This window comes from Muntiacus reevesi, chromosome 3 (assembly GCF_963930625.1).
Source record: "Muntiacus reevesi chromosome 3, mMunRee1.1, whole genome shotgun sequence".
Classification (NCBI taxonomy): domain Eukaryota; kingdom Metazoa; phylum Chordata; class Mammalia; order Artiodactyla; family Cervidae; genus Muntiacus; species Muntiacus reevesi.
In genome coordinates, this window is record NC_089251.1 from 32,348,806 (window position 1) to 32,361,871 (window position 13,066).

The following is a 13,066-nucleotide window of genomic DNA, read 5'->3' on the forward strand; positions in this document are numbered from 1 at the left end:
CTGTGATATGTTGCCTTTACAAATATTACCTGGTGAAAATAGGAGACAATCTAAAGCGAAATATTAAGTAAATAATTAGACAGGTGATGAAGAAATATGCCAGAAATCACAAAAATGCCTCTGCCTCACTTCACACACAGGTAACCAAGGTTTGCAAACTCTGCTACCGTCCTCTCTCCTTTAGTTTTCATGCCCTCACATGACCCTTTCCCAACTCCTGCCGACTCCACCCCTCCCTACACACAGGCTCTCAACCTAGAAAGGGCTTTCACTGGTTCCTACAATTAACAATAGGAACCATAAGAATGTCATCTTACATTTGCATTGCATTGCTTTGTAATTCCAAAATGCTTTTCTACATACCACCTCATCTGCTCAAGAGATAAAAGCCCATGCTCCTTAAAAAAGAAAGAAAGAAAAATCCCATGCAATTCTGCCTCAGTACACTAATCAACCAGCATCCTTACCTTCCTCCAGCCAGTTAAATCTCTCAAACTGCTCTTTGGCAGGGATTCTGAAAAGGGTCTAAATGAACAGATGATGCTGTGAAAGTGTTGAACTCAATATGCCAGCAAATTTGGAAAACTCAGCAGTGGCCACAGGACTGGAAAAGGTCAGTTTTCATTTCAACCCCAAAGAAAGGCAATGCCAAAGAATGCTCAAACTACCCCACAATTGCACTCATCTCACATGCTAGTAAAGTAATGCTCAAAATTCTCCAAGCCAGGCTTCAACAGTACGTGAACCATGAACTTACAGATGTTCAAACTGGATTTAGAAAAGGCAGAGGAACCAGAGATCAAATTGCCAACATCCGCTGGATCATCAAAAAAGCAAGAGAGTTCCAGAAAAACACCTATTTCTGCTTTATTGACTACGCCAGAGTCTTTGTGCGGACCACAACAAACTCTGGAAAATTCTTCAACAGATGGGAATACCAGACCACCTGACCTGCCTCTTGAGAAATCTGTATGCAGGTCAGGAAGCAACAGTTAGAACTGGACATGGAACAACAGACTGGTTCCAAATGAGGAAAGGAGTACATCAAGGCTGTATATTGTCACCCTGCTTATTTAACTTATATGCAGAGTACATCAAGAGAAACGCCGGGCTGGATGAAGCACAAGCTGGAATCAAAATTGCCAAGAGAAATATCAATAACCTCAGATATGCAGATGACACCACCTTTATGGCAGAAAGTGAAGAAGAACGAAAGAGCCTCTTGATGAAGGTGATAGCAGAGAGTGAAAAAGTTGGCTTAAAACTCAACATTCAGAAAACTAAGATCATGGCATCCAGTCCCATCACTTCATGGCAAATAGGTGGAGAAACAGTGGAAACAGTGGCTGACTTTATTTTTTTGGGCTCCAAAATCACTGCAGATGGTGACTGCAGCCATGAAATTAAAAGACACTTGCTCCTTGGGAGGAAAGTCATGACCAACTTAGACAGCATATTAAAAAGCAGAGACATTACTTTGCCAGCAAAGGTCCATCTAATCAAAGCTATGGTTTTTCCAGTAGTCATGTATGGATATGAGAGTTGTACCATAAAGAAAGCTGAGTGCCGAAGAATTGATGCTTTTGAACTGTGGTGTTGGAGAAGACTCTTGAGAGTCCCTTGGACTGCAAGGAGATTGAACCAGTCCATCCTAAAGGAAATCAAACCTGAATATTCATTGGAAGAACTGATGCGAAAGCTGAAACTCCAATACTTTGGCCACCAGATGCAAAGAACTGACTCATTTGAAAAGACCCTGATGCTGGGAAAGATTGAAGGCAGGGAGGAGAAGAGGATGACAGAGGATGAGATGGTTGGATGGCATCACCGACTCAATGGACATGAGTTTGAGTAAACTCCAGGAGTTGGCGATGGACAGGGAGACCTGGTGTGCTGCAGTCCATTGGGTCACAAAGAGTCAGACACGACTGAGCGACTGAACTGAACAGAGAACAGGCCCAGGCCTGCCCTGACAGTTCTGCCTGCTTCCCCTCCAGGGTCCCTCCCTGCAGGAATCCTCTGTGTGGGATAAAAAGCATTCTTTGCAAGGTTTCTGTCACCTGCCAATGAACTCCACCAACTGTTAAAATGGTCATACCTACTCTAACTTTGATTTAGATGTCTCTTCAAATTCAAAAAGGACTGAGAAAAGACTTGTATCGAGAATACACAAAGAAAGCTAACAGCTCAATGATAAAATACAAAAAGCCCAACTAAAAAAATGCACAAAAGATTTGCATAGACATTTCTCCAAAGAAGAAATATGTGAATGGTCAAGGAGCACATGAAGAGGTGCTCACCATCATCAGTCACGAGGGAGATGCAAATCAAAACCACAGTGAGATACCCCCGCACACCCACTAGGATGGTGAGGATGTGGAGAAATTGGAGTCCTCCTACACTGCTAGTGGGACTGTGAAATGATGCAGCCACTTTAGAAGAGAGTTTGGCCGTTTCTCAAAATATTAAGCAGAATTACCATATGTTAAAAGCAAGACAACATGCCCAAAATGGAGTCCCTCATACTAAGCCCCACATCACCAAACTGAAACTTAATTACAGTTTCAGCTTCCCTAGAAATGGAATCTTAAACCTCTCAATCAGGAATCAGCACTAGTGAAGGCTGACAGACCCCTGCATCCCTGAAAGAAAAGTGACCTTGTCACAGCAATCCACACTTTGCTACTATACTTTTCTTATTCCACTTTCCTTCTGCCTATAAAAATCTTTCCTTTTGAGAATTCCCTGGTAGTCCAGTGGCTAGGAATCTGCACTCCCAATACAGGGTTCACAGGTTCGATCCTTGTTTGGGGAACTAGATCCCACATGCCACGGCTAAAGATCTGGTGTGCTGCAACTAAGACCTGCAGCTAAATAAATAAATAAAATAAATATTTTTAAAAACTTTCCCTTTTGTAGAGCTCCTCAGATCTCCTTTCTTCCTGCTAGATTGAATGCCACTTGACTCAAGAATCTTTGCTGCTGCTAAGTCACTTCAGTCATATCCGACTCTGTGACCCCAGGATCCAGTGTCCATGGAGATTCTCCAGGCAAGAATACCGGAGTGGGTTGCCATTTCCTCTTCCACATGAATCCTTAAGTAAAGCCAATAAGAACTTTAAAACTTATTCAGATGAATTTTGTTTTTTAACACATACAACCCAACAATTCCATTCCTGGATATATACCTAAAAGAAATGAAAACATTTGTTTGCATAAAAAAACTTGTATATGAATGTTCATAGCAGAATTATTCATAACAGCCAAAAGGCAGAGACAGCCCAAGTGTTCATCAACTGATGAATATATAAATAAAATGTGACATATCCATACTATGGAGCATTATTTGAAAATAAAAATAAATGACGTATTGATACATGGTACAATGTGGATGAAGCATGAAAATATTATATTAAATGAAGGAAGCTATTTGCAAAAGGCCACAGAGTGTATGATTTCATTTATATAAAATGTCCAGAATAGACAAATCCATAGAGACAGAAAGTAGATTAGTGGTTGCCAGGAATTTGGGGGAGGCGAGTATGGCAGAGAGGGGTTACTGCTAATGATGTGGGATTTCTTTGGGGGCGATAAAAATATTCTAAAATTAGATGGTGCTAAGAAATGTAGTGTTAGAAACAGAGATAAGTCAATAAAGGAAAGGGACACAGTTCTGTGAGTCCCCAGGGTCAGGGACGCCCTCTCTGCTCACCCAGACTGGGATATGAGATGTCCAGGGGCTCACAGCATCTTCCTCTTGGAACCTGCATGGAAGCAGGCCCCACAGGTGTGTACATCATGCAATCTGTGCTTATTTTCTCTGTTTCTGTTCGGAACAGTTCATTGTACGGCACCCAGTTGGCACCACCAAGTTGACAAAGTGAAGCAGGACCAGAGATCAGAGTCATCTTTTATAGAAGAAAACAAATTGCTTGCATTTGTTCCCTCTTAAAAATAAATACCTAAAAATAAAATTAGATGGTGCTAATGGTCGTACAACTCTGTAAATACACTGGAAAATACCGAGTTATACACGTTGAGCGAATCGTATAGCTGTTTTCAGTCGCTCAGTCATGTCTGACTCTGCAATCCCATGGACTGCAGCACGCCAGGCTTCCCTGTATAGAAGGTCAATTAAATCTCAATAAGATTTTTACTAAAATCTATTTCAAGGAGTGTCAGGGCCTGGCACATAGTAGGCCCACCATAAATGTTATTAAAGGAATGTATACATGAGACATTAAGATTTTGGAATAGTTTCGGATCCATCTCCTCAGCCCGAGAGTTCTGTGGCCCAGGGGGCTCCACCCACTGTAGTTATTCAGCACTGGAAGCAAGCGGGGGAAATCTTGCTGGAGTAAGCTTGCTGGAGCAAGCTGCCGAGTTCTGAACATCAGCTAGGTTTTTGTTTGAATTCCCCACAGCTGAGCAGACTGCAAAGTCACCCTCTGTATGGAGAAAGGACTTTCTCAATTCTTTTGCTGTGGCAAGAGGCAGGTCTGGGGGTGCAGACCCTGGGGCATCCTGGGAGGCAGGAAGAAAAAGGGTGGAAGGCCTGCCCTTGCGGTCTTGGGGAGAGAAGGGATGAGGAAAGTAGTGAGGAGCCCTGGGTGCTGAGAATCTTGGTGTTTGAGACACCCTTCCTCCAGCTCACTGAAGGGGAGGGTGGTGGAGCTGCATGTCTCTAGAGTTCTGCCTGTGGTCTCGGCCATTCCCAGCACAGTGCAGAGCACAGGTGCCCCAGCGGCAGGGCAGGTGTGACCACGGCACGGCTCTAGGTGTCCCTGGCCATGAAGGGGACCCAGAAGCTCCCTCATGCCCTAGGGAGACCATCAGAGGGGCTGAGAGTTCAGGCAAAGGCCTAGCCAGGATGCAGAGCTCAGGAAGGCACTTTCCCCAGGAGCAATGGGAAACCGTGGACCTCCACAGTGCAGGTCAGCACATCACCCCAAAGGCTAGAGGTGACTGTCATGCCTTATTGGGCCCCAGCAAAAATGCACAGAACAAACAGGGACTCTTCCCCACAGCCAATGAGCCTGCCTCAAGCACCCTCATACAGCTTGGGGTAAAGAAAGAAGAAAATGAGAGTGCTAGTCACTCAGTCGTGTCTGAGTCTTAGCTACATTATAGAGTGTAACCCACCAGTCTCTTCTGTCCATGGGATTCTCCAGGCAAGAACACTTGAGTGGGTTGCTACGCCCTCCTCTAGAAGATCTTCTGGACCCAGGGAAAGAAGGGGTGACCAAAACTGAAACACTGAATATTTACACAGAGGGACTGGCTCATCCAAAGAGATTGTTTAAACCTGTTCTTTGTTTCCCATTTACATCATCTGAGGGACAGTAGGACTGATGTAGGTATGGAAGAGTGGGGGACCTGAAACAGTAAGTCTTCAGATAAATGGAACATTTATATGGGAAAGAAATCATTCAACTTGGAAGATACTATAATAGGATTAATGGCAAGTCTAGGGACTGGAAGTCCGAGAGGAAGATCTGGGATTTTTCAGAGAATAAACTACCTTGCACACACCCAAGAAAGACTCCTTGGACAGGCCAGGAGAAGAACACTGAAGTAATGTGCCTGGACGGGACCTAGGAAGCCAGGGAGAGCTCCAGCCTTGAGGGGCTGGTCCTTGGGCCCTGGTGACCTTCACCAGCCTGTCTAGTTAGGAGCCTGGATACTGACAGTGGGGAAAGGAGAGAAGGGTATAGAATTCTGGACAGGCACTCCCCCACACTGCCCACTGCCTTCAGGCAAGATGGCTGTTCACCGCACCACATGTCACTTTCAACTCAAGGGCAGTCCTCCTGCCTCTGGGTCTGGCTCCTGGGATGAGGTTGGGACATGGGCCTGTGCTTGGAGAAGACCCAGTCCCATGACAGATGAGCAAGGCTTCCCAGGTGAGGTAGGAAACAGGTATGCACACATGGGCACAGTGCAAGTCTGCATGAACCCCAGGTAGGTAGTGGCTACCTAGGGTTTGTGCAGACTTCACAGGTGAAAGACACAGTCCTCCATAAAACTCCCCTCACTTCAGATATGAGGTACAAATTCTGGGGGTTCCCAGGCCATCTGCACTTCTACTAAGGGGCCACTATCCTCTCAGGTTTGATGATTTGCTAGAACAATTCACAGAACTTAGGAAAGCAATATACTGATGTCTAGTTTTACAAAAGATAGCAATCAGGACCAGCCAAATGAAGAGACCCAGAGTGAGTGCCAAGTGTCAGAGAGTCTCGAATAAGAAGCCTGTGTGTCCTCAGGACGCATCACCCTCCTCCTGGACCATTGATATGTAACACTGATCAGGAAGTGCTCATCGGGCCTGAGTTCAGCGTGTTTGTTGGGGTTTCATCATGTAGGCATGGTTGATTGAATCATCAGGCACGTGACTGAACTTACTCTCCTGTCCTCCACTCCTCCGCAGAGGTCAGGCTGACATCAGCTGGCTCAAAACCCAACCCTCTAATTGCATGGTTGGTCTTTCTGGCACAGCCAGCCCCCATCCTGAGTCATCTCATTAGCATGAGCTCAGACATGGTCTGAACTACCCACCAGGAAGAGTGAAGACACACACTCCTATCACTTGGGAAATCTCAAGGATACAGTAGTTCCCTTCCTTGAGCCACAGACATAAGCCATCTGAATTCTTTATTACACAACACTAGGAAATCTGGGGTGGGTTGGAGTACAGTTAAAGAAATGAAGAACTAGATCCAATCTTTGGAAAAGAAAGAGACTGCTTCCTCCCCAAAAGAAGAGTGAAATTTATTTGGGCGTTAAACAGATTTATCCAGAGGAAGAATGTGGACAGAGAATATCTTGAAATTTAAATCTTTGTGTTCTTTTTCCACCTTCTCATGAGAGACATTTTTTTTTTTTTTAAGTCTCCCATTCACATTGCCTGGGGGAAAAGTAAAATTGTTATAGTAGAGGAAAAGAGCTAGAAACAGCCAATATTCCTTTTTCTTATTAACCAATCAGGCTTTTGAGAACCCCAAAAGAAGGCTGAGGGAAGCAGAGTCCAGATTTTATAAAAGGACAGAGAAGAAGTATTATGCCACCAAGGAGGTGGGGCAAAGATCTGCCAGGGCTGGGGAGGTCAAGCCTGCAGACAAAGCATTTGCTCACCAGTGAGGGCGCAACACTCACCGCCCAGAGGGAGGAGGTACACGAGTGACCCACAGGTCCAGCCTAGCTGTCACTAAAGGAGGGTCCAACAGAACAACACTTTGTTTCCCAAGGCTCTGCTGAGCCCCTCTGAATTGCTCAGGTCGACAGACACTCCCAATCCCATTTTCAAAGTCCCAGGACACCACAAAACTTCACAGAAAAGAGAGTGGGTGACCTGGCTACTCAGAGGGTGGAGGTCTGGTGAGAAAGGTATGGAAGGAAAGCCCCAGCTCCTGTTCCTTCGTGGGGCTGGACAGTGGCACCCCTGCCCCTTTGCAACTTGTATCAGATGCCCTGGTGACCTGGGTCCCACTCTGACTTCCAGGGCTGCTCCAGGGTCAGGTCTAAGAGAGCTTAAAAAAAAAAAGAGAGAGAGAGCTTGATCCACCTCAGAGTCTTGCCTCAAGGACTCTCTGTGCTTTTTGTGCAAGGATTGCTCTAACGAGAAGCTTCCTCTGCCTTGGGGTAAGCACAGCCCAGAAGTTCAGGGTGACACTCTGGGGGTGGGGGTGGGGTGGCCATCCACCAGTCAAGGTGGGAACTGGTGGAGAAAGGTCCCCTGCCAGCATGGCTGGGGGACAGCTGTGGGAAGCGCTCTGTGGCTTCTCAGCAGGGCCTGATGAGGTCAAGGTCACAGCCCTTGAGACAGAGTGATCTAGACAAACACTCCCAACTGGGTTCTTCCTCTTTGTCCATCTCTCTCCTCAGCCCCTCACTCGTGTGTCCTGGGATCAGCTCTCAAGTAAACCAACTGCACAAAAATGCTGGTTTCAGCCTCATTTTGAAGGTACCTCACCAGGACACCCAGGGCATTGTTGGGAGCCTCTCAGGATGCTGCCCTGCTACATGAGAATAAAGGACACGCCAAAGATTCTTCATTCTGACTGGAGCCATCCTGAATTTTTAGTTCTAAATTCCTATAGACAAACCTCAAAGATCACCTCACTGGTCCCCTTCATTTTACAGTAGACTTGGGGCTGGGCAGGAAACTCTCACGAGATCCCTTGGGGAGTCAAGGCAGAGCAGGTTCTGGAACCCAGCTCCTTCCCAAGTCTCCTCCCTCCCAGCAGGCCTCTAAAAGCCGCTTGCCCGAGGTCATCGAGCTGGTTTAATGAGATCCTATCTGTGGAAATGTCTTGTAAACTGCGAAGCATTATAAAAATGCTATTTGTCATGATTTGTGCCAGACCTGGGATTGGAACCCGAATCTACTGGCTCCTGGGCCAGTGCGTTAAGCCCAGCAATAATAAGAGGCATTAGACAGCAATTTAGCATTCTTTATTTTTAGAGTCACGCTCTCAGAGACACTTGCTGAGTAGAAACCCCATTCCAGCCTCCCTCTCTCTCCCTGCATTGCGTTCTGCTCGGTGGCTCGCAGAGTGGGGGGTGGCGGGGTGCTGGCGGACCTCTATCTTTTATTCCCTAGTTCAAAAAACTATTTACAAATCTCCGAAGATATCTCAGGCACTTTGCTGGTGCTGAGCATGTGGTGGTGATCAAGACAAATATAGCCCTGGCCTTAAGGAGATTGGCATCTGATGGGGAGAAACGTAAGCAGTAATCCCTTGGTTAACTGCAGTTGTTTCCAGGCTGGTGTTGTGAACAGAGTGCAGGACACGGTGACAAGACCTAACCAATTCTGGGGGTCAGGGAGGCTCCTCTGAGAAGGGGACATTTAGCAGAGACCTGAAGGATGGACAGGAGAGAATCAGACAGGGGAGGAGAAGGGTGCCTTCTGGCAGGGGAGCCACCAGGCAGAGAGGATCTCAAGAAGGTGCTGGCAGAGTTGAGAAGGGCTTAAGGGTGGAATGTGTGTCAAGGACAAGAGTCAGGCAAAGCAAGACTAGGAGTGGGGTTAGGGTTTGAACACACGGGGTCGGTGAGCCCATGAGGGTTTATCTTCAAAGCTTTCCTCACAGCAATGGACGTCATTGAAGGGTGTTATGCTGAGGAATGACATAATCAGATTTTTGTGTTTAAGGGGTCATTCTGCTCCTAGGGTGGCTGGCGAACATGCTGGAAGGAGGCCAGATTGGCTCTGTGGAGGAATGTGAGGAGACTCCTGAGTAACGAGGGAGGGGGGAACAGTGCCGGGACAGGGCAGCTGTGGGGAGAAAGAGAGAGCTAGGTGAGTTTGTGTGACATTTTCAGGTGGAATCAGCAGCGCTGGGAGGTCGGATGTGGGTGGGGGGTGGGTGTGGATTGCCAGTGGGGACCTTCGGGGTTCTGACATGAGCAGCAGGGTAGATGGAGGACACATCCCTTCCCGAGACTGGGAGCCCCAGGGAGGGACAGATGTCGGGGAAGGACGTGATTTTGGATGTGTTGAGTTTCTGGGCAACAGCTTCCTGGAGATGACAAGTGGCAGTTTGGTCCATGGGGCTAAGAGCTTAGAACAGATCTCTGAGCTGGAGACAGATATTTGGAAATATTCCGGTGTAGGTGATACTCAGATCTTGTGAATGAGATCTGCCTGCGACCACAGTGGTGACGGAGACATATTCTCTGCCCTCAGGGAGCTTATAAGAAGTGATTAGAGGATGCACTTCTTGTAATGTCAGGGTGGCTCTTTAGAGACCAGTTCTCTCACCAAGAGTAAGCTGGACAAAATCCAAAAGCTATCTGCTTGCAGGCAGCTGGGATTTGAAAGGTCAGGATCCTAGAGACTTGGGAGCATATGGAGGTGACATTCAGTGCTACCTTTACCCTTAACGTCTCCCTGGCTCATGAGCAGCATGGTGGCCAAGAGACTAAAAACAAGCAGAAAGTGATGGTGAACTGAGTTAGAGAACTTGAGTTAGAGATTTTGGTGATCTCATAGGGTAAGGAGAAAAATTTGGAGTTCAAAATACCCAGGCAACTGGGACTTGAGGAGCAAGATGTCTGAGAAAGAGAACAGAAGCACAGTAGGTTAGTTCCCAGTTCCCTCTTCCCTAAAGTTATGTACCTTCCCTGAAGGTATTCAGAAGCAGCATTGGCCAGAGCAGTGAAGGCTGAGTGGAAGGCATGACTGAGAGACAGGAAAGCTGAGTGGAGTTGGGGCAGTAAGATGGGGCTGGGGAAGTAAACTGGAAATCAAAGGCCCACCCAAGAGGAGGGGCCCTAAAACACAACCAGATTCCCACAGAGAACCCCAGAAGAGTGAAGCGCTAGGAGACTACGTGAATCAGAAGCAGAGAGCCTCCAAAGTCTGATCACCAGCTTCAAGCCAGCTTATCCCCATGCTGGATTAAGATGGCCTTCCAGTGCCTGAACTGCCTTCCAGAAAGCCGAAATAAATCCTCTCTGATGAAACATAACATCGGTGAGAGCCAAAAACATATCTCCGGACTTCCCTGGTGGTCCAGTGGTTAAGCATCTGCCTGCCAATGCAGGGGACATGGGTTTGATCCCCGGTCCGGGAAGATGCCACATGCTGTGGGGCAACTAAACCTGTGCAGCACAACTACTGAAGCCCGTGCTCCTAGAGCCCATGCTCAGCAACAAGAGAAGCCGCTGCAGTGAGAAGCCTGTGCACCGCAGCTAGAGAGTAGCCCCTCCTTGCCACAACTAGAGAAAGCCTGCATGCAGCAACAAAGACCCAGCACAGTCCAAAAAAAAAAAACAAAACTCTATAATAGGAACAGACCCACAGGTGATCCAGACAGTGGAGTTACTGACACTTTTAATAACTGTGATTTAAATGGTCAAGAAAAATCGATGACAAGATGGAGAATTTCACCAGAGAACTGCGATCTATGCACCAGAATCAAATGGAAATTAAAGTGGCATGGATAGAAGTCAGCAATTAATATCCTTGAAGAATGGCTAACATTTTTTCATTCAGCCAGGAGGAAGGGCACCTCAGGGGCAGGTAAGTGCCGTATGAAACCTCCCAGTGGGCAGCCTGCAAACAGGATGGAGGATGGGGCGTGGGACTGGCAGGGCCAGTGGCAGTATTCTGTGCAAGAAATTCAGAGAAGGCCAGTTGGAACCCCAGTACGCTGGAATTTGAATGCTGGATGAAGAAATTTGAATTTTGTTCCGCAAACAGTGAACAGTAGTTCTGTTTGTCTGTGCCTCTGAGTTTACTTTGCCTCTGGGGTCAGTTTAGAAAAAGTTTTAAAAAAAAAATGATGTAGTTTGCATTTTTAAGTTACTTTTTTTAAACATTAAGAAATCAGTATCTGAACCAATACTTAAAGCATTTTTAATTGTTTCTCCATCCACAAAGAGCCTCATCTTTTGGGCTATTTTTGTAACACTCCATAACAAGCCTATATTACAGTTTCGGACTGTAGCATTGAACTTTTAAACAAATTTTGGTATTGAGCAAGACCTTTTTCGGCTGGTTTATTTTGTCCTTCCTTTGCTGACCTTGTAAACTACTTAATTGCGAAACGTGGCTTGTCTCAGAGTGCCTCTTAAACATTGTATTCTTTAAAATAGAGATTTTCCATTGCACGGGAGACCAGCAGCCATATCAACATACTCTCACAACAAAGCAGAGCTCCTCACTTCCACTTACTTAGAGACATATGGTTTTCATCAGCCACTTCTCTCTTCTTGGCAGAAAAGCTGGCAAAGGTTTAAATTTTATTTAGCAAATAGCCCATCCCTCTAACACCAAGCCCCCACTCGCTGTTCTGTCTCTTCCTCTGTCCCACCTGACCCTGCCTCCTTCTCCATTCCCAAAGTGTGCCCCCAATCTCCTGCCAGGCAGACCCAATCAATTGAATCACCCACCTGCCGGGTCTGGTCAGTGGAGATCTGAAGCAGGAGAAGAGCCAGAAGGCCTCTGGGAGTTGGAGAACAAGCTGAGTGTGAACAGTCTCTTAGAAGAGAGGGTTCCTGAAATTAGATCAGCCGGCCCAGCTGGGAGCTGTTCCTCACGGCTGCAGAGAAGGGACAGCTGATGAAGACAGCTCAGGGCCTGGAGACCACTGCCATTCGGGGTGTCCTGCCCCCGCAGTGATCCAGTGGGGAAGCCCAGTGCCATTTCCTTGCCACAGCCTCCTCCACCCTCTGCTCCCACCAGTTCTTACCTTTTCTGGCATCATTGTGAGGGAGTCTTTTAAACTGGTAGCAAAGTTCGGTGAGTCTTCATTCTCCCTGACTATCCTTTTCTTGGAGGCTGACTGAGCCCCACTGACATACATGTGGCCAGAAAGAAGTTCCTGAGTGCTGGTGAGGATGGCCCTAAACTAGACTAGAGGGTTCCCGCTAGTCCAGCATCCTCACCAATGCCGTATTTGTTGCAACAACTGACCATTTCTGCCTCCAAGCATACCCTGAATCCATGCACGTTTCTCTATCTGCAGAGGCAGAGGCTGTCCTGGCTCCTGGCCTTGGTGGTCTAGGATGCTGGGATTCTGAGAGGCTGGAGGAAGGCCGGTGCAGCTGGGCCACCATGATGGAGGCAGAGTCACTCAGGATGCAGCTGTAACATTTGGGGGACCAAATTCCATTCAGACTGCTTCCCTCCAGGGCCCAGAAGATTCTGGAGCTCTGATGCAGACCTGTGAACATTTCTTGAGACTTCGAATCAGCTGGGTGCCCCGGTGGTGAGACTTGCTGGGGCTCATGATTCTTTGGCCATGTAAGGCTGGCAGGGGCCCTGGGTTGGAATCACACACTGTGAGACCCTAAACCTTATGGAGACAGAGTGACCCAAGCAGACAGCAAGGATCCCAGGACTTCTAAGGAAAGAAAATAGGGCCTTCCTATGGTCCCCATGGCTGGTTCTCTGCCTTGGGAACAGCAAGCACTGGGAAATAAGGAAATAGGCCTGAGCTGTTTTGAGAAAACACGTGTATCAGGGTCATAGGATAGGGCTTGGGAGGTGCTGACGAAGGAGGGGTAGAGCCAGAGTGGGGAAAGATATTTCAAACTAGGCAGGTGGGGCCAACGA

The 13,066-nt window shown here is 47.2% G+C and overlaps 1 protein-coding gene across 2 annotated transcripts in view; it reads right to left on the reverse strand.

The window, feature by feature from the left end:
* Positions 1 to 12,364, reverse strand: part of CIB4 (calcium and integrin binding family member 4) — a 65,239-nt gene extending 52,875 nt beyond the window's left edge. The window contains exons 1-2 of one of the 2 annotated variants that reach the window (XM_065927212.1): positions 12,201 to 12,364; positions 11,902 to 12,006 (exon numbers count right to left, since the gene is read on the reverse strand). In XM_065927212.1, the coding sequence (XP_065783284.1) occupies positions 11,902 to 12,006; positions 12,201 to 12,314 (219 nt within the window). In that variant the 5' untranslated portion in view covers positions 12,315 to 12,364. The remainder of the gene's footprint in view (positions 1 to 11,901; positions 12,007 to 12,200) is intronic. The other variant, XM_065927213.1, reaches the window with a different exon arrangement.
* Between the last annotated feature and the right edge of the window lie 702 nt (positions 12,365 to 13,066).